General features: G+C 37.0%; 1 protein-coding gene and 1 long non-coding RNA gene across 2 annotated transcripts; both read left to right on the top strand.

Annotated features, from left to right (window-relative positions):
• Positions 1-1776: 1776 nt before the first annotated feature.
• Positions 1777-5196, top strand: LOC131948575 (uncharacterized). Its single transcript, XR_009388023.1, has 3 exons — positions 1777-1923; positions 3878-3952; positions 5097-5196. It is a non-coding gene; the product is annotated as an uncharacterized LOC131948575 (long non-coding RNA).
• A 3682-nt stretch (positions 5197-8878) lies between these two features.
• LOC131948592 (uncharacterized) lies at positions 8879-18879 on the top strand. The gene is made up of 4 exons (XM_059310193.1): positions 8879-9020; positions 15881-16055; positions 17069-17400; positions 18030-18879. Exons 2-4 carry the CDS (start codon positions 15881-15883, stop codon positions 18234-18236), a joined length of 714 nt encoding a protein of 237 aa, XP_059166176.1. The 5' UTR covers positions 8879-9020; the 3' UTR covers positions 18237-18879.
• Positions 18880-22244: the final 3365 nt, after the last annotated feature.

Below are 22244 nucleotides of genomic sequence, written 5' to 3'. Positions count from 1 at the left end.
ACTGACTTATGGTACCGCCTACACTGACTTATGGTACCATCTACACTGACTTATGGTACCGCCTACATCGACTTATGGTACCGCCTACACTAACTGACTTATGGTACCGCCTACACTAACTGACTTATGGTACTGCCTACACTAACTGACTTATGGTACCACCTACACTGACTTATGGTACCGCCTACACTAACTGACTTATGGTACCACCTACACTGACTTATGGTACCGCCTACACTGACTTATGGTACCGCCTACACTGACTTATGGTACCACCTACACTGACTTAAGGTACCGCCTACACTGACTTATGGTACCGCCTACACTGACTTATGGTACCGCCTACATCGACTTATGGTACCGCCTACACTGACTTATGGTACCGCCTACACTGACTTATGGTACCGCCTACACTAACTGACTTATGGTACCGCCTACACTAACTGACTTATGGTACCGCCTACACTGACTTATGGTACCGCCTACATCGACTTATGGTACCGCCTACACTAACTGACTTAAGGTACCACCTACACTAACTGACTTATGGTACCGCCTACATCGACTTATGGTACCACCTACACTAACTGACTTATGGTACCGCCTACATCGACTTATGGTACCGCCTACACTAACTGACTTATGGTACCGCCTACACTAACTGACTTATGGTACCGCCTACAAACGCTGACTCCATTGTGGGGGGGGGGGGGGGGTGACACGACAACGAAAAACGATTACCGTCTGAACAGTGTTTTATCCAATATGAATAGTTACAATAATTTAAAAGTAGAGTTGACGGGTGAGAGCCAGGGGAGGGCGGGTGGGGAGGGCGCCCGGGTGCAAACACTAAGGGGCGCATATTGATTAAAGTCAGAATTTTCTATATAAATTACATTTCGTTGGGGGGGGGGGGGGGAGATAAGCCTGGAAGAAACACCGATCACCCCAATTCCCAATAGTTTCTTGTTTTCTACCATGTCTTACCATTTTAATTTTAAAATAATCCTTAGGCACCCATTTATTATAGTTTGGATTTTTAAATTTATTGCATTGTTGACTCAGTTGTTCGCCGTGTGTCTAATTCGTAGAGCAGTGTTGCTTTTTTTGCGTTGGAGTAAAGATTATTATTAGTGTTTTAAGAGATGTTTGGACTCGATGTATGAGATCAAATCGAAAGTGCAAGAAGTGTGTACGTGGTAGCGGTGACCAGTGTTTCTTTCAGGTGTCTCTTCAGGGGGGGGGGGGGGTAGAGTCACCGCCCCCACCCCCTCAAGAAACACATCTACAGCACCCCTACCCAGAACAAAATGTAATTTATATAGGAAATATTTACTTTTACAAATGCCCCCCACCCCAAAAGTTTCAAGTCTCTTCCCCCTCCCCGAAGACAAAAGTCTGAAAGAAACACTTGCAGTGACGCCATCAGCTGCCGCACCGGGTGACATTCGACCTAGTGAAGCCACTGTGTGTGCACCGGATGACATCCGACCTAGTAAAGCCACTGTGTGTGAACACATTTTATTTTCAGCTGGAGTGAAGATTAAACTTGTTAACACTACCCAATACAAATCACCCCCGTTTAATAACATGTATAGATTGTTCTGTTCCATTATTTACTAACAATAAACTCGAACTATTTTCTTCCAATTAACGTTTTATTTTGAAATCATTTTCTAATGATAATATGTGTGTATTTTTTTTTTACATTTTTGTTTTTTGGATAATGAGAAATTAATTATCTGATACCTAATTGCTTTTATGATTACTGTAATGTTATGTGTATTCACGCAGAACTAGATAGTTGCGCTTTAGAAATAAGACAAGAAATGAAAATGTTAGTTTGATGCAGCACATTAAAATGAAGATCGTTGCTTTTCTTCTTCTGGTATGTCTTGCCAGTCTGATTGCTGTATGCGACAGGTAAGTTAAAACTTTATATTTTTAACAAGAAATTTAACAAATTCAAACAGTTGAATAAATGTGGAATTCAAAATTTAATTCAAGTATCTTGCTTCGATACCTTTTTTTCCTAATCGTTCACTTTCAAATATTTAATATATGTATTTTTGGGATAGAAATAATTGTAAGAAAACTTTGAATTGTAACGAGCAGTGGCGTAGCTAGGAAATTCTCGGGGAGGGGATGACTTTGACATACTTATACATTTATATATAAATATAAACATAAATTAACTAATTATATATATATATATATATATATATATATATATATATATATATATATATATATATATATATATATATATATATATATATATATATATATATATATGTGTGTGTGTGTGTGTGTGTGTGTGTGTGTGTTTATGTATATCGTTTAATTTCAGTTGCTGAGTTTTTAGGCGTTAATTTCTCTATTGCAGCAAACCATTATATATTTAGTGTGTTTAAAAAGTTGTATGCGTTATTAAATATTCCCATACAGTTTCTCAAAGCTGGTACTTCGCAGGCATCAGAAAGGGCTATATTTAGACTGAGATGCGCAATGCACGTAAAAAAAAGCCAAAGGAAATTTTTCAGCAACATATTATTGTGCTCCTCCCTATGTAGTCAACCACTCATCGCTGGGGCTCCATCATATCCTTGACCAATCAAAAAGTTCCATTGTGTAATTTTGCCAGAGAGTCATTAAAACATTTGCAAGTCCTTTGCCTATTAGAAGATTAACGCTTACAAACTGCAGAAAAATTTACCTTACATTCTTAGTCTTTATCATGGTAGCAGACGTATAAATAAAATTTCTCTGTTCCACCAGCTATATCATTATTTTTTTTAATTGGCTAAGACGAAAATAATTTGACAGAAGTATTTTTCCAGCAATATTTTGAAATTATTAATTTTTATCTGCACATTTGTCATTTCATTCTGAATTGTGTGATGTGGGTATCTTTCCGTTTTAATGAATTTTCTTTTCTTTATTATGTTCAAGTTAATCGCAAAAGAGCTAGAAACTTTTAAACATTTTAATCAGGATCCCACAACTGAATTTTTCCAAAATCATTGTTCTCTCTAAGCGCAAGATCTTGTGGGCTGCCAAAAATTATTGCAAACTTGTTATTGTACGATTATCATATTGCTTTCAGTTGGCCTACTGAGTTCAAGCTTATTTTAAATTAATTTTCCGCGATATTAATTATCGTCTTTAAGAGCTTTAGGAGTTTCTCTTAACATGGGTATACATTGTGGTTAAAGGGGCTGCGATCCTGCATGTTGGTTGTTTAAGTACTAAATGCTAGCGACGCAAGTCCACCGTCTCAAATAGCAGTTATTTTGCATAAACCTGATGTCATTTTTTTTTATCCAAGGGAGTTGGGTTAGGGGTGGTTTATAACCCCCACCACTACCCCTCCCTGTTTACACCACTGGTCAGTGGCGTAGCGAGGTCGGGTGTCACCCGGTGCGGCACTTAATGGTGTCACCCCCCAGAGGCATAGAGACCCTTCCCAGGGACAAACTTTCAAATTTTCGATTTGCACCCCCCCCCCCCTCAAACTTTCGATTTGCACCCCCCCCCTCGAGTTTTCGATTTGCACCCCCCCCTCAAACTTTCGATTTGCACCCCCCCCTCGAGTTTTCGAATTGCACCCCCCCCCCCTCGAGTTTTTCTCTATATATTTTGCTATCTTTTGCCTTGGTGTCACCCCCCTAAATGGTGTCACCCGGTGCGGTCCGCACCCCCCGCCCCCCCCCCCCTCGCTACGCCCCTGCCACTGGTTATGTGTAAATTTAATTTGATTTTATCACCATTGCGATAGCGAGTTGTCCACGCATGCGCACACTAACATCAATGGACCCACTTACAAATAATGTTTTATATAACAAAACTATATCACGCTATGTTTTTTCTGAAACAGTTGTTGTAAAACCACTGATGATTATTGCTCTGTACATCAGGATTGTTGCGAAGAATATGCTTGCAAGATAACTGGGTAATCTAACTGCTTTTCGTTCCATGATTTGAAATTACCATTGTTAAGTTTTTTAAAAAAAATATTTTTATATCTAAATGAATGTCTTAACTTTTAACAACTTTTAGATTCATGAAATGTTTGTTGTGTAGTTTAAATTGTTACCTGTGCACAGAGGCGTAGCGACCCTTCCCGGCGCCCGGGGACATATGTCCCCACCCCGCCCCCCTCGCTACGCTACTGCCTGTGCACTTAAATTATTAGAATTAAAAAACACACTCTAGACACAGTGCTGGTAAAGCAAATAATAATGTGATACCACGAGTGTAAGGAAATTGTTTTTAAATTAAGTGTAGTCTAGTAAAACAGGAGTGGGGCGGCTTGCTTCTAGCCCGAATGTCTCGAGTTCGAAATTGTAAGACATCCCGGAGTTCACCCAGCTCTGATGGGTACCTGTCTTAAGTTGAGAAAATAAAGACGGCTGGTCATAGTGTTGACTACAAAATCTCTTCATATGCCGAGGTTAAGAAACGTGAACTCTACTTCAGCTGGTAGGTGTAAAGAGAAACTTAATTTAGTAAAACAGGGCCTGATCTGAATGTAACTGCAGATAGTCGAACATAGCGTCCTTACTAACGTGTTGTCTATCTGTAAAATTGGCTCACCTAAAAATATTCCACTAACAAGACTTAAGTACAAACACTTAGCGTAGTATACTTGGACTTGTCCTTCTTCTTCTTCGTTCTTAATTAGTAGTGGTGAAGGGGATCGAGATTTATCTGCCAGTGGGTTTGAACTCGAGACTTTGTTCGAATTTATCAACCATGAGCTTTTTGCCGACTCGACCACGCCTCCAACACAATTAAGCGTTACGTGTCAACTGGTTATGCGCCATTGAGGCCATTGACTCCGATTTCAGCCTGCTTTTCTTTTTGGATTTGCTTCCATAGCCTTTGTCCAACCAAGAACAAACTACAAGGCAGCAGTTGTTTAATTTTGGAGTTGTCTCTCCTAGAAGAGTTGCTTGTCCCCAGCTAACGAGCCTCATCTGCCCGAGGGTTCGAACTCGAGACTTTTCCGAATCTCTAGTCTAGAGCGCACGGTGAATATGTATTGAGCAAATAATTAAATCTCCATTCTAATTCATCGTATTTCTCTTTTTTAGCTTTTACGGAGAAAGGAAATGCAAGCGTATAGAATATCCTACTGTAAGCTAGAGGAACTGAAATACATAAGCATGGTTTAAAATCCAATTTGAAATAAAGATTTAATGTTTACATTTATAATTGTGTTTGTATGTTTATTCATAAAGCAGTAATGCTCAACATACAGTCAGTACTTCTTTCAGACATTTTTATCCCGGCAGTGGAAAGTGTGTGTGGGGGGGGGGGGGGGAGGGACACTTAAAAGTTTCGGGGCGGGGGGAAGGGAGGAGGTGACTTAAACTTCCAGGGGATGGGGCGGAGCGGACACTAAATTATTTAGTTTTTACATATTAGATATATTTTTCTAATATGTTCTTGTGGAAGGGGAGGGGGGGGGCAGTACCAAACAGAAGAGATCAACATCTTTTCCCTTTATGTTCCCAAGACACATTAATCTTAATCTTATCTGTCTTACTAAGGGTGTTTCCAATCTAATATCTGGCTATCTGCCTTCTATATGTCTCCTAAGTGCTTACACTTCCTTTAAAGCAACATTTACTCCATAAGTGTCAATATACCTTACACATGAGTTTTGAAACTTTTGTTGGGTCGGATTATATTAATTCGGGGAGGCGGAAACTTATAAAAGTAAATATTTCTATGAAAATTCTATTTCGCTGAAGGGGGTGGGAGGGGGGGGGGTGCGAAGAGATGCCTGAAAGAAACACTATTCCTGGGCTAAACTCTCCAACTGTCCTTATGTGTATCCCTTCTTGGTGGTTTAGACCTACACATGTAAGATTTACTTAATATTTGTTTAAAATAATCAAACCATGTGTTTGAATGCCGACCTATCACCTACGTCCGTGAACTTGATCTTTGCTGTTAAACAGAACCGATCGTGTGAAACCAGAAATAAAGACCAAGTTGTTTTTTTTTCAAATCTCGATGCGGGTACATAGTTTAGTCCTAGAAATGACACTGACAGTTGTTTTAGTTAGTCGAGATCCGAACCCACCAACCCCCACCACCCCCCCACCAACCCCCCACCCCCCCCACCCATCCCCCCCCACAACCACCACCCCACCAACCCCCACCACCCCCCCCTACCCCCACCACCCCACACAGGACGAATTTGTCTCGCCTGCGGTGCATCAGGTCAGAAGTGTAAACAGTGTAAACACCGAGTCTTGTGTAGGCTAGAAAAAGCCACGTCATTACAACGTGTGTAGGCTAGACGGCGCGGGGAAAGATGTAAACACAGAGCTACTGCGCATCACGTGTCACCCTAAGGGCTTCTAATGGAACCCATATTTGACCAACGGTTTACGATCCAAAGCAGTTATTTTTAGAACTCCTGCTAATGAATTACTCCATGTTTGGCCAATAGGGTATAAGTGTACAACCTTCCCTCGTTGTTATGATCATATATATATATATATATATATATATATATATATATATATATATATATATATATATATATATATATATTTAAACCGACTATCCAATCAATCAAGATCGATAGCTTGTTTACTACTCGTTGATTGGAAATACGGGTCATAGCCTACGAGTGTGATTATAATCTTTTACTTCAATAAATAAATAAACAACTTTTGTGGTCAACTGTGCAGTCTCCGTTCTTCCCCAATCCACCCTAACACTTGACACTTTTAACAAGTAAAGCATGTAATTCATCTTACCCTTACCTGGTTGGATACTATTTTAGGCATATACCCATTGACTTGATTATTTACTTAGTCGAGAGCCTCAAAAAAAAAAAATTAAAAAAATTAAAATATCCAGTTATCAAAGGAAACAAAATTGTTTTTTTTTAATTCCAGATTTTTAAAATTTACTGCGCTAGACTATATAACATACAGAACTTTCCACTTTACCTTATATGGCTTTAATTAACTCGTCTTAATTTCCACCTGGCAGCTTCATATTTCAAATGTTACCTGTGAAAACATTTAACAGCGTGCTAGTGCCCAGACACAAGCAATTTAAGACGTTTAATTGAAGACACGGATAGTTTTGGATAGTTTTCATTTCTTATTACTAGACGTTTTATGTTTAGAGCCTCTAAGTGCTGAACTTTCCTTATTTTTTACAACCGTTTCGGAATTAAGGAAAAACAATGGGGGTGTTTAATTTGTAGTGTTTGTATGTTTGTTTCAAACTTATTATGACGCACAGATAGACTTTTTTTTCTGCGTGCGTTTTTATGATTTTTTGGGGGGTTTGGGTTTTTTTTTTTTTTTTTTTTTTTTTTTTTGTTGTTTGTTTTGGGTTGTACTCAGAAACTTTAGTAAGATTTTGACGGAGTTCTACATGAAACATATACCAAAAAGGCGCTGGGGGTGGGGGGATAGCAGGGAGGGGGAAAAAAGTTGCTGGAGAGTTGATGTTACCAATCGGGTTGTCTCCCCTGTCAATTACACAAGGACAATTAACACCTTATCAATTACTCTCCTGTGGATAAGCCCATAGCGAAAGACTGAACTCGGGCATTACACCTGTGATAAGTAATGCAGATGGCTAGGGTAATGGTTAATTTTATTTAAAGGTGACATATTCTGGATGTAAGTAATGTTAAGCCTAGATTTATAGCTATAGTTAAAGTTATGTTAAAGGTTTAGACATATTCCGGATAATAAATAATATTAAGCCGAGTGTCATAACTATGGTTAATGGTATGCAGTGGCGTAGCGAGGTCGGGTGCCACCCGGTGCGGCACTTTATGGTGTCACCCCCCAGAGGCGACCCTTCCCGGGGACAAACTTTCAATTTTCGATTTCACCACCACCCCCCCCCCCCACCTTGTCAAACTTTCGATTTGCACCTCTTAAAAGACTATTTAACACTCGAATTAATCACTTACTTAAGTGGAATTATCATTTTTCTCTTTATATTTTGCTATTTTTTGCAATGTTGTCACCCGGTGCGGTCCGCACCCCCGCCCCCTCGCTACGCCTCTGATGGTATGTTAAAGATTTAGAAATATTATGGATAGTAGCAATGTTAGGGTTTGGAAATATTCTCGACAGAATAAGGTTATTGTATATTTTCCTTGTTTTCTTGGCTTGTATGATGTAGAATTCCAAGTCTAGTAGGAAATTCTATTTATTTCTTACTCAATGGAATTATGGGTTTGTCTATGTATGATTAACATGTATAAGAGGTATTTGCGAGTTCGGGCTGTATTTAACATGAAGAGAAATTAAAAACAGGAAATTGATCTGGAGGGTAATGACCGAGGGGTTAAATGAGAGTGTGTTAATGTCGTTGACCCATCACTACTTACTTATACCTGGTGACGTATTTTGACATGACACCATGTAAGTGACACCCTTTATGTCTTTCCACATTGCCGCCCACCGGATCACTGTTCATGCATTTGCAAATCCCTGACAACATACTCCTGACATTTTTTCTAGTTTTTATAACATACTGGACATTGATACACAACGCAGGTTGACATCATGGACTGACACCAAAACTGACATCACGACATGTCACCACTATCATATTCAAAATAGCTTGAAAACACAATCTGCCATCATCGCTATCCCACCCTTTCACCCACAACTCCTTCACGTGTATTTCGATCCAACATGTTTTTAAGTGGTCAAAAAATATCAAATCGGAGTTTATATTTATTCTTATTTACACCACTGACATGCGCAGTGCTAGGTCTGTCATGCGCAGTCCGTGCCTACCAGCCCCACCCCCACACCGTGGTCTCGCCGGGGTAGGACAGCGACTCTCCACACACACCCACGCTAGCAGTTACGTCACGGCGGAGCGCTAATTGCCGGCACTTATTATTTATCATCCACAATGACCGGCTTGTATAAGAACCGGCAACTCACGGCTTCAGGCAGTCTTCATTGAACTCAGAGGCTGAGAGAGTTGAGATCAGAACCGCTCATTCGAAAAACGTGAGTTCATTTTGATTGTATCACAACAAATTAAAACTTAGATAATACTTAATCCAAGATTTTTAAAATTGCAGAATTGTTGTTTATAATGTTATTTCTTTTTCTACAATATTCTACGATAATATTTCTACAATAACCTTTTTCCATCTCGTAAATTATTTTGATTATTTTGAAACTCAAAAATGTCCGTCAAATAACTGGAAATGAATATTCATACATAAAAAAAAAATCTCTAAACAGAAACAAAAATTTGAATTTTTGGCTTTTCAATTGGCTACATCTTTATTTATTTTTTTATAAAAAAAATCATTGAAATCTTTAACTGAATTTATCAAACCGCTAAATTCTCATCGACATTTTTAAAAAACTTTTGTTGTAACTATCAATTTTTATCGATTTAAAATATCTCGAATTACTTCAGTGCTTCTTTTTAAACAATTATCTTGTTTAATTTCTCTCGTTCACATTTTTTTCCCTTTATATTAATACAACAAAGCCATCTGCCCGAAGGCTTTGTTTGCGTCGTAATTAACAAGACCCTAAGGAACCATTGGACTAGTCCAATATATTGGCGGAGGGGTGGAGGAATGTTTTAAAAATAGCTATGCTTATATTGCCGAGCCACATTTCCTACATTTTTCATTGTATTTAGACAATTGCCAACTCTGGTGACCTGTAGGCAGCTCATGCGACACTGCTGATTTTAAGTTGTAAAGGTAACGACCTGTCCCTTGCCCCCCCCCCCTCTCCCCAGCTATCTGTCTGATACATGAGCAACATCTAGCTCTTCTCACTTTACAATTTAGGGCCCAGGCTTTGGGCTAGGATTTCCAATTTCAAATGAGCAGTCATCCAATGTTCTATTAGACTATGGCGCCATATATAGAGAATGGCAAAAAATGCGGACAAAGTAGCCTCTATAAAAATAAATAAATTTTAAGTGGTTTTGCGGCAAAAAAAGCTACCATCGGTGGTTGAAAGGGCAGTATTGTTTCATATAGTGAAACTTTCTTTCCAGAACATCCGAAAAAGAAATTCCACAATAGATTTCTTTAGTTTATTTTGTTTGTATAAAAAAAAACAGTGCTAAGTAAGGGTGAAGAAATTCAAAGAAATATAAGTATAAAATATAGAGTACTTATATAAAAGTATCCGGATGCATTATTTAAATAGATGTTTGCATCATTAAATTAGATAGGCCTATCCCAACCTTGGATATTATTATTTCCTTTCTTAATTTTCAATTAGCTCGACCATTCGCTCCATTTTTTGAAGTATGGAATGATGATAACTATAAATAATTGGGTAGAATTAATTTTTAATGGAGTGAAAGACGTAAGGATAGATCCCAATATCTTTTTGTGTTTTTAGTGAAGGGAACCAAGATTTGTGCATGTTTTTTTACGAGACGGGCATTGGTAAAAATCTTTGGAAATACACGTCCTAATGCTTTAATTAGTGTCTAAAAATAATTATACGAGTTGAAAATTTAAAGTTCAGTGTGATAAAAATAACTAAAAGTACTTCGTAATGCATTCCGTTTTACTAAAAAAATATTGACATTTACGTTGTAGACAGATTGTAAAATAATACTTCAATTAAAACATTGTCCTAAATTCCGTTTCTCATGAGTTTTCTTTCATTACTAATTGTCTAAAGGGTCTAATTGTGATAACCAATCGGTGACTAATAAATCTTCTAATGGGTACTTAGCTAACTATTGTAATAATTAATGAAAGCTGTAGCTGTATGATTGTTGATAACCAATCGGTGACTAATAAATCTTCTAATGGGTACTTAGCTAATTATTGTAATAATTAATGAAAGCTGTAGCTGTATGATTGTTGACAAAGGAGACGATCCAGGAGAAAAAATAGTGCATTAGAGTTGTATTGACTAAAAATTAAATAATACGTTTTACAAATGCAGAACACTTAAAAGAAAATTTTTGTCGATAAAAATCTAGGAAAATCTAAACGATAATGGCCCAGGTAGGTCTTAGGTATTAAATTGTGAGAAATAGATTTTATGTTTGTGGGCTGTCTGTGGTACAAGATTTACATACTGCGCTTGACCAGTTCCGTTTCTTAGTCCACTTTTACTGCAATTTGACCCAGACATTTGGTTGACAAAGGGAGTCTGTCTGACATCAGCGATACTAGACTTCTTAGAAGGGCAATGTAAAAATTTCGACTTGACCTATGTTTAATCAAGCATTTTAGATTACAAGAACTAAGCTGAGCTCACTCAGCTCTATTAAGTACTCGACTTGTGTTGGACTTGACACTCATTGTGTTTGCATGGGTGAACTGGCTGGGTTCAAAAGGTCAAGGGTATTTTTAAAAAGGGCCCTTAGCCCCAGATTTAAATTTTCATTGTGCATTTCTTCTTTCCCCATCAAAGCCTGAATTTTACGCCTTGGTATGAAGGAATGGACATTGTAAAAAGGAGAAATATAAACATAGTATTTTCTTTAAACCAAAACAAAAAAATAGGACATACTATTACAGCACAGTTTATGGGGGCCCAGCAAGACTTTTCTGGGAACCAACCGTGATTTTATTCATGAAGGAGATGGGGGTTCGGGTAACACCGGAATTTTTTCTGGTAGACCGGCGGGCCAGTCCACACCTGAGCATACACACGAACACCATACAAACAGCCCACTGACCTTTCCCAGGCCAAAATGTTCGTTCGTCTTGGGTCAAATAAAACTGTCTTTATTTACGTCATTCGTAACTTAAAATAAACAGACAATAGATCTGTGAGATGATACATTAAATAAATAAAACAAGTAGATAATCCTTCTAAATGTCAATTTCGAGTTTTATGTTGTTTTTTTTTTAATGTTGACCTATCGGAACAGCTGACCATAAAAATCTTGCACTTTTGTAAAACCTTAAAGTATTTGTTTGTCTTTCACTACTGTGATTACAATTTCAGGAATTGAGCCTCATTTGTGATTAGAAAACGGGTATACAAAAAAAAGACAGACCCGTGAGCCTCTTAATCTTAAAGTTTGTAGAAATACCCAGTAATCAGGGAATCAAATCGTGGAATGGAGCACATGTTTACAACGCTAACTGTGAATTGTTCTTTATTTATAGATACGAAAATAATAATAAGATACAAACAATGTTATTATAATGAACAAGTATTTTTGCTTAAAGTTTGAAGAAATGCTATGAGAAACTTCCGGGTTCGCAGTGGCTTGTGATACAGCTGGCAACACATACATGTACATCAGAGTTTCTTTCAGACATTTTTTTTCTGGATTTGGGGATAGGGGAGAGGGATGGGGGGAGGTTCTGTTGAAGTGTTCAAGGGGGGGGGGGGGGAGACTTTAAACTTTCTGAGGGCGGACACAGGTTAAAGTATATATTTTCTCTATAAATTATGTACAGATTCTATTTCGTTCGGTTTGTGTAGAGTTTCAACATAAGCATTGATTCTAGACATTAATCCTGTTGATGCAATTTTCGTTTTTTTTTATAAGCCTGTATTTTATTTTTAGTTTAAGACAGCTAAAATACACCCACCCCTCCCACAAATACACACACACACACACAGACACGCTCGCGCGCTCAATTTTCTTTATTAAACCGTAGCTTTTCGCCGATAAATGCTACTTTAAAAATTTACAGCTTTAAATATTTTAACACTGTAAAATAATGTGTGAGTCTACTTGACTACTTAGCTCTGGTGGGTGTCTGATTAATTTGATTAAAAAATGTTATATATATATATATATATATATATATATATATATATATATATATATATATATATATATATATATATATATATATATATATATTTGTGTATTTATATAAAGATATTTGTATGTACATATGATACACACACTCTCACATACATACATATAAAACATATAAGCCTATATATTAGTGTGTATATTACTTGAAAGTAAACGTGTTGTAAACAAGGCAGGCACCTGATGTGAAACAAAGGATAATTTACAGTGATTAAAAATTCATTAATTAGAAATCGACACCCTTTATTTTTCTGATGTTTCGGAGTGACGCTATTGAGTTTCGTCACGTTTTCTTTTTAAGAGCTTTAATACACTTACATATTTTCCTTCGTCCCGGTTAATTAGAAAAAGGTTTAGGTAATTAGCGTATTGCGGAATTGAATTAAATATGTATGTAACATTTAGCACTGAGCGATAGGGTTTTACATTCTCGAAAGACGTTCTTAATTGATGCAAGCTCACATTCGGCTCACATAAAAACACTGAAAAAAGGATTTATGTTGATTTTTTAAATAAAAATATTATGTTGTACACCAACCAGTACCACGTTAGGAAATAAATGTGTAAACATCCAATCACTCAATACATATCCAGTCATTTAATACAAATCCAATCACTCAATCCACATCCACTCACTCAATCCACATACACTCACTCAATCCACATTCAATCACTCAATCCACATCCACTCACTCAATCCACATTCAATCACTCAATACACATCCAAACAATCAATACACATCAAAACAATCAATACACATCCAGTCACTCAATCCACATCCAATCACTCAATCCACATTCAATCACTCAATACACATCCAAACAATCAATACACATCCAAACAATCAATACACATCCAGTCACTCAATCCACATCCAATCACTCAATACACGTCCAATTACACAATACACATCCAAACACACAATCTACATTCAATCACTCAATACACATCCAAACAGTCAATACACATCCAAACAATCAATACAAATCCAATCACTCAATACAAATCCAATCACTCAATACACATCAAGTCACTCAATACACGTCCAATCACACAATACACATCCAATTAATCAATACGCATCCAATCACTCAATACACGTCCAATCACACAATACACGTCCAATCACACCAATCACACAATACACTTCCAATCACACAATACACATCCAATTAATCAATACGCATCCAATCACACAATACACGTCCAATCACACAATACACATCCAATCACTCAATACACATCCAATCACACAATACCCCCATCTATAAACCAGCTCTCACTAGATAAAACAAGCTGCTGTAAAAAAAAAAAACGGACGATTAGATGACAATTTTAGTTATGCAAATAATTGTGTTTTTATCTGTGTTGTCATATAAAACCGAAATTCAGCAATACACAGCTGTGTATTAGGCCAAACTGTGATCGTCATGTTATAGAGAGCTTTAAGCAACCACAAACGCTACATTTCAGTTGTTTTTTTTTAATTTTTCTCCTCTCAATTATACTAAATTTCTACGCATCATCAATAGCCTTGAATTTGTAACAGCATTGACGTAGGAACAGTGGCGTAGCGAGGTTGGGTTTCACCCGGTGCGGCACTTAATGGTGTCACCCCCCCTGGGGACAAACTTCAAATTTTCGACTTGCACCCCCCCCCCCATCCCTCAAACTTTCGATTTGCACACCCCCTTCAAACTTTTGATTTGCACCCCCCCCCCCCTCAAACTTTCAATTTGCTTCCCCCCCCCCTTCAAGTTTTTCTCTATATAATTTGCTATTTTTTGCCTTGGTGTCACCCGGTGCGGTCCGCGTCCCCCGCCCCCCCCCCCCTCGCTACGCCTCTGCGTAGGAACATTGTTAGCAGTAAGATGACTATATTTTAGGTAGGATCTCAACGCTAACAAATGCTCGACTATTTTTCTGGTATCTTTTATTTCTCCAGTACAATGATGATTTTCACAATACTAGGTCTTTAGTGGGCTAGTATCTAGTTTCTTATTCTAGGTCTGTGGAGTTCATTAATAATAAACAACTTTTGTATTTACATGGTATAAATAAATTAATACCCATTCATCATCAGTTGGAATAAAAGAAACAATCTAAGGAAGAAAATCGTTTTTAAAATCTGCTTTAAATATAGCTAGCATATTGTTCTTGCGTCATTAGATGAAATTTTAAAAAAATATGTTTATTATACATCCTTTTGTTCGTATTTTTAAACTCCCAATGGAGAAAAGCCCATTTACAATATCATTTTATGCTTTTTTAAGTATGCTATTTTAAAAATCTCTTTTCAACTGTGATCAGAGTTTCTTCGCCCCCCCCCCCCCATCCCCTGAACGAAATAAAATTTATATAGAAAACAAATACTTTTACCTCTGCCCCCCCCCCCTTTCGGAGAAAAAAGTCTGGAAGAAACCTTAAACATTGCATGTGATATAGTTAACACGGCATGAGATGATTTTTAATCTCGCTTAAGTGACACAAATCAACAGGGTTTTTTTCTTTAACACGTAGAAAACAAAGTTTGTTAAACAGTGTGACTGATGCAATTTGATAGCATTACTAATGGTGTATTATTAGATGCTCGATCTCCATTTCTGATTGGATCGTCTAAAAATAGATGCTAATTGCATCATTCGCAAAGTGACGAAACTGTTTGGAGTTTTGTACGGACAAAAGGAAACAACCCAATTAATAATCTAACATTGGTTACTTTATGTGATTATTTTAAAAAAAATTATTACAGGCCCCTCAGCGGCCCATGTGAGCCTTTGGGGCCGAAATTAAAATATTTATTCGCAGCCATACCGTGGCGCCAGCGGACACGCCTGATTTAATTTATATAGAAAACAAATACTTTTACCTCTGTTCCCCCCCCCCCCCCTTCGTAGAAAAAAGTCTGGAAGAAACACTGTATGTGCTTTAATACACACGGCAGGAAAAAATTAATCTGGCTTTATAAACAACATGTTTTGATGAACTCAAATACATTGAATACATTGGCCATCTTTCTCTCCCTTCGTTACCTCGTATGTCTACGTGTATTCGTTTTAATTTTAAAACAACGTTTCTTGTCAACAGATGAACTCGTTTCTCTTGCTCAACACGATCGCCTTTCTTTGCCTTCTGCTCGACGTGAACGGAAACCGCGCCAACAACTCCAACAATCGCAGACGACGTCGACTGTGTGGATCAGCTTTAGCAGACGCCTACGATCTGATCTGCTCGCAGTCGGCTCAGAATGGGAAACGGAGTTGTAAGTACACGTGGTTGACGGGCGATTTGGCCAATATTTCTGTCTTTTGTTTGTCATACGGGAGAATAACATGAGAAATCCGCGTGTATTGTGGAAAATGTAGATTTATTTTTAATTAGTCTGGTACACTTCGTTAGGTATATGCGCACTCTACGATCGCCTATTTAAGCTGTTGATTACACCAATCCAGATCTTCTTTTGGGAATTTCTCAGTGTTTGAGCTCCCCTTCACTTCCCCCCTCCCCCCACACAAAAAATAATAATTAAAAAGCGCATCCCTGGAAGTTTCTAGCCCCCCCCCCCCCCCCCCTCGATCTCGGAAAAAAACGAAGTCTTCAAGAAACCCCTATTTAACATTGGCTTAATCTAGGTTAAATATATCCTCGAATTGTGTTATGTAAGTGCTTTGTTGTACGTTGAATTTATTGTAAGGCTTTGCTAAATATAATAGGTAACACCCGGTATAGAAATATGAACAGTTTGACTTATTTACCGTAAATAATAGAACATCAATCATCATCTTTTCCTTTTTGTGTTCAAGACACAGAGAGCTCCCTCCATTGTTTTTCGGTCTCCGGCAGTTTTCTTGGCAGTCCCCCATGACATCCTGCTTCGTATTATGACAATGAATGATAGGACGTAAACAATCCAACATCTTCGAACATTAGACAAAGGCTTTGTACATCTTGTATATTCACGTTACAGCAGATCTGCAATTTTTGACATTGTTTCTTATAATGGGATGTCTGGCCAGACTGCTCACCTTAAGTTTGAATCCGGGTTCTGGTCATTAGAACGTCCCCAGGTCCACCCAGCTCTGATGGGTATCTAACTCACGTTAGGGAAAGTAAAGTCAACTGGGCATAATGCTGACTACACTATTCCTTCAGAAACAGGTGAACTCTATATGCCACATGATCCATAGGACCAAAAAACGGAACCTAATTGTTTCTTGTCTAAGCCAGTCTTTCTTCTATGCTTATCACTAGCATGGTACCTCTCTCATTTCATAGATCAACCGGCAGATGTCCCCGAAGCTCCTCAACAAAGGCGTGGCTCCTGGGGAGACATTCGAGACGCCCCTGATTTCAATGACCCCTCTAACGAAGAACTCAGCGCCATGGTTTCTGAAGCGGCGTCTAAACTAAAAGCCCTGGAAAAGTTTCTCGCCATCTTTAGACACAGACGCGAGACGCACGACGTGAATCCCGCCAAAACTGGTCTGGCTCGGTTTACCAGGCAGACGTCAAACATCGTCGTCGAATGTTGCCTTAACCCGTGCTCGATCACTGACATCATGGGATACTGTCATGCTGGTTATACACCCCCATCAAACTCAACACTGGTACGGTCCTGCATGTTTGTTGTTCATTTGTCTTCAGTAAATGTAAATACTAGTTTTATTACCCGGCTCTGATCTGGGTTTGTCATAATAACACTTAGTTTAATATAGGTCATGAAAGGATCAAAGGATAAAGTCTTTAGTGAATCAAGAAAAGATAAAACACAATATTTATCTTTAAAAGACGACCAATCTACAACACAATTTAGAAATTATTTCCAAAATGTAACTTAAACAACATTTACGGAGCTCTAAGCAAATAGCGAATAAGATCAAATTACGAATTTTTAATTCTCCTTTAAAATATTTTTTTTTTGAGCTGCGATCAACAAACAGGGACTAGAAGATATTAAAATTCTTTAAAAATAGCTGCTTACGGCGCCTTTCAATTAGAATTTAATTTTTTTTTCTAATTTTTAAAAGATGGTTGCGTTTGTGGAGTTAAGTTAGAGGATTAACGAAGATTAACCCAGTTAAATATTAATGTATTTCCTGTCATTTAATATTTTTTAAAGATATTTTTTCCACGATGAAGATCATTCTATGGTTACAAGCTTCACGTTTACTCCTTATAGTTCATCAATGGCATTAAAACATTATTAATCAAGCTGGTCTCTTGTTTTGATTTTCAGAGTGAATTAGAAAGAAACTTGGGATTCACCACGATGCGGCCTGCCACCCAGCGCCCTGTCCCCACCCAGCCGCCCAGCACAACCACCAGCGCCTACCCCCCAGCTCAGGTCAACCGAGGAAGGACCGGAATATCCAACCCGGATGTTTTCTTTGTAACCTTTGGTAACCAGGCAACCAGAAGCCCACTGATACAAAGGAGAATTTAGTTCCTATCTGAATTAGATTATTTTTATAAATTGTTTCGATACTTTCTTATTCTTGAAACAGTGGCGGATTAAGAGGGGGGCTGACCGGGCTGAAGCAAGGGGCCCTGGAATTTTAGCTGCTCAAAATTATTTTACAATCCCATCAAGATGTAATTAGTCATTGTGATATCTATAAGGCCCCGGGTAAGACCCGCTCACTTTTGATCCGCAGCTGTTTAAGATAGCGTTGTGAAAATTGTAACATTTTATCTCAGTAATTTAGATAATTCCTGACTTACATAAGTAGATGTTTTCTTAGTCTTTCAGATAAGTGCGTGAACCTCTATAGGTTGCCCACCAAAAGTGTGCCATGTCATGTCTTTCAAAGTTTCCAGAATGGGGAGGAGTGGTTTTCTACATTATTTTACTTGGGGCAGGGTTTAACATTGTATAGATTTATTGAAAATAAGGTCGAAAGATATCTTGATACACATCTCGACAGATAGAGTTTCTTCGTTTTAAACGTCACTATAAGGGTCAATTTCTTTTCCTTCATTAGAACTATGCTTGCTTAAAAGTCATTTTATTGTGTCGGTTCTTGATGGGTTAAAGTAAAATGTATGATGAGATACAAGGAAAATACCAGTAGGTCCACACAGAAATGTAATATTGTCAACTATAAAAAGCTTATAATTAAATTATTGTTATTGTGGAAAAAAACACCTTTAACAAAAACCGCTACTTTTTAAAATAAAAATAAAATAGCTGTTGGGTAATGGCTACTAGGTTATACCTGATTCGTTTCAATATATTTATTTATATAACTGAGAATTGTGTTTGAAGAATTTTTTACCACAAATATTGAATTGGCATCTTGTGTAAGTTGGGGACTGTCTGATTCTCTTGGAACCAAATATAAAAAACATTATAATTTAAACTTAATTTAAACTAACTAATAAACGAAAATGTATAAATATTCTATAGCCTCAACTTCTTTTTGTTATTTTAATATATATATATATATATTTGTGTGTGTGTGTTAACACTCAGGAAAGGCCTACATGACACTTTATATATATATATATATATATATATATATATATATATATATATATATATATATATATATATATATATATATATATATTCACCTTTACACAAAACAGTATGCTTTCATCTTCAGTGCCATTGTTTTAAACGATGCTATATTTATCCTGCCTAGCTGTTTTTTTCCACCATACTGAAGGAAAAATAAATACGTATCACGTATCCTTAACGTGCCTGCAAAAAAAAAAAACGTATGTTATAGCACAAAAAACATGCAAATATTTGTGAAACTCGAAACTCAACTCTAAAAATTGAAATCCTCTATTATAATCGGTAACTGCACTAGAAGGAATAGATATTTAAACGAAGTAATCAACATTAAATGTTGGTGTCAGATGCGTATGAAGGTTTACAGAATAGAGGGAACCAGCTACTCTCTCTCTCTCTCTCTCTCTCTCTCTCTCTCTCTCTCTCACTCTCTTGATATATGTATATATATATATATATATATATATATATATATATATATATATATGTGTGTGTGTGTGTGTGTGTGTGAGTGTGTGTGTGTGCATGCGTGTGTTGTTAATTTATTTATTTAAAATTTACCGCTATCCGTAACTTGTTTTGATAAATCAAATAGCAATTACCGTATCAATATGCCTGATCACCCTAATGCTTCTAGTTAGTACGGTTATATTTCACGCATCATCACCTTTCCCTTTTGTGCCCAAACACATGGGTCAGGCGAAGTAGAGCTGATTTGTTTCAATGATCTCAGCATCAATACGCCTGGTGGGCTAAGGAATGTACTATAGACTCGAGCCTGACAGGTATTCGAACTCGAAAATTTTGGGTAATAGGTCGCAAACTCTACCATTCGACCACGCCGTCAATTTTTATTTTTATTAATGGTGTATAACAAGCTACACATTTTTAAAAGCTTTGAAGATATGGGCATAAAAAGCCAGGCATAATTTAAAAAATGGGAAGACATGACCTGCTGTGTTTAACACTTGTAGGCGAATGGAGAAAGACAGTGGCGTAGCCAGGATCGTCTCAAGGGGGGGGGTTCCAATTTTTACCCGGGGACAAACTTTCGATTTGCACCCCCCCCCCCCGTCAAAATTTCGATTTGCACCCCCCCCCCCCTCAAACTTTCGATTTGCACCCCCACAAACTTTCGATTTGCACCCCCCCCCCCCCCCCCCCACAAACTTTCGATTTGCACCCCCCCCCCCCCCTCAAACTTTCGATTTGCACCCCCCCATACTTTTTCTATATACCGAGGGGTCTATGGGGGGGTTATGACCCCCCTAACCCCCCCTGCCTACGCCACTGGAGAAAGATGATTAAAAGGACACGCATGACGTCTGAATGGACCAAGATAACGAAACAGATAGATAGAAAACAAGAGTGCTTAAAACTGGAAGTAGTCTCATTCTTAGGTAAGGATATGTGAGCATTCAATTTCTTTAAAATATATTTTCTGCGTAGAAGCTGACGTATAAAGCATCTAAATCGTGAAGTAGTAATGAGTCGGGACCGGTGTGGTCGTATGTTACAGCAATAGATAAACTAAGGCAGACACACCTTATACAAACTACGTTGAACCCAACAACATCACACTTAATCAAATACTCTACGTAAGTGTTATCGATTTGTAAGAGGCATGATGCTTTAGCTACTGGATATGGAAAATAATTCTGAATATTATTTTTTAAAAAATATTTTTAGATTACTTATATTAATACGCGTTGTTTGGCTTTATCGCACTCAAGTATGTAGACACCGTAAGTAAAAAAAAAAATCATAGACCAAAGTTAATGAATTACCGCCTAGACTTGCCATTTGCTGCCGAGTTGAAAAGCTTGGCGGACAACGGTTATGAACATTTGTGTAGGCGCAGTGACGCGGTGTCTATGTAATTGTAAGGTAAGATCAAAAAGCTTGGGAAAAAAAACCTTTTCATTAATGCGACAAATGTTAAGCTGTCTGAAAGATGTGATACAGCTTTAATTATTAAATAAGTAATGAACGTCAATAACTTTGTCAGTATTTTAAAAAAAAAACATCTAAAAGTAACGTATTTTTTTTACAAAACAAAAAATGCAAGAACAAAAGCTTAATCATACACATATACGCATGTAAAAATCTATAAATTGTAAAGTTTTAGATATCATCCTATCCTATGTATATATCAGAGGCGTATCCAGGTTTTCGTTGTAGGGGGAGCGAAAAGAGCAAAAAAAGGCGCCGAATTTTTAACACGTTCTATATACGAGTATTATATATATATATATATATATATATATATATATATATATATATATATATATATATATATATATATATATATATATATATATATATATATATATTATAATTACTAGCTGTATGTCATTACTTCGCTATGTTGTAAAATAAATTGAAAGTAGCACTCTGAAGAAATAAGAAAAAACACAATGTAGGCCACAAAACAAAAATTGTGTCAATCTAAACAACAACAAAAAAAAAACATACACACACTACAACCAAAAACAATGAACGTAACACAATCTGTTTTGTAATTCGTGTAAAAAAATAATTCTTACATAATAATTCCTGGGAAATTATTTAAGAGTATTGAAATAGGGGAAATAATCACTCTCTTAATATAAATATGTATATATCTATACATTTAATTATAAATGTCAAAACAAATAAATAATTAATTTAGAATATAATGAAAAGATTTATCGCTATTCGTGTTTACAAAATGTTTTTGTCTATATTCAGAATTTAATATATCGTCATCATAAATACTAAAGTATCACAGCATAATGAAAGTTTTTAAAATCAGAGTTGGTATAAAACCACGCTTTTCGATATAATAGACAACATTCGAAATAGCAACCTACATTTATCTAAATATTGGTCTTTTAGTTCCGTTAATATATTTTAAGTAACTACTGCTACTTTGAGTTCTCTAAAGATCATTTT

Source organism: Physella acuta, unplaced genomic scaffold, assembly GCF_028476545.2.
Source record: "Physella acuta isolate Inbredline_101_S28 unplaced genomic scaffold, ASM2847654v3 ptg000650l, whole genome shotgun sequence".
Lineage (NCBI taxonomy): Eukaryota > Metazoa > Mollusca > Gastropoda > Physidae > Physella > Physella acuta.
This window is presented reverse-complemented; position numbering and strand designations above follow the sequence as displayed.

Coding starts and splice junctions, on each gene's coding strand:
- LOC131948592 (XM_059310193.1), top strand. CDS start 15,881: ATGAACTCGTTTCTCTTGCTCAACACGATCGCCTTTCTTTGCCTTCTG. Junction 16,056..17,068: donor TCAGAATGGGAAACGGAGTT/GTAAGTACACGT, acceptor CTCATTTCATAG/ATCAACCGGCAGATGTCCCC. Junction 17,401..18,029: donor CCCCATCAAACTCAACACTG/GTACGGTCCTGC, acceptor TTTGATTTTCAG/AGTGAATTAGAAAGAAACTT.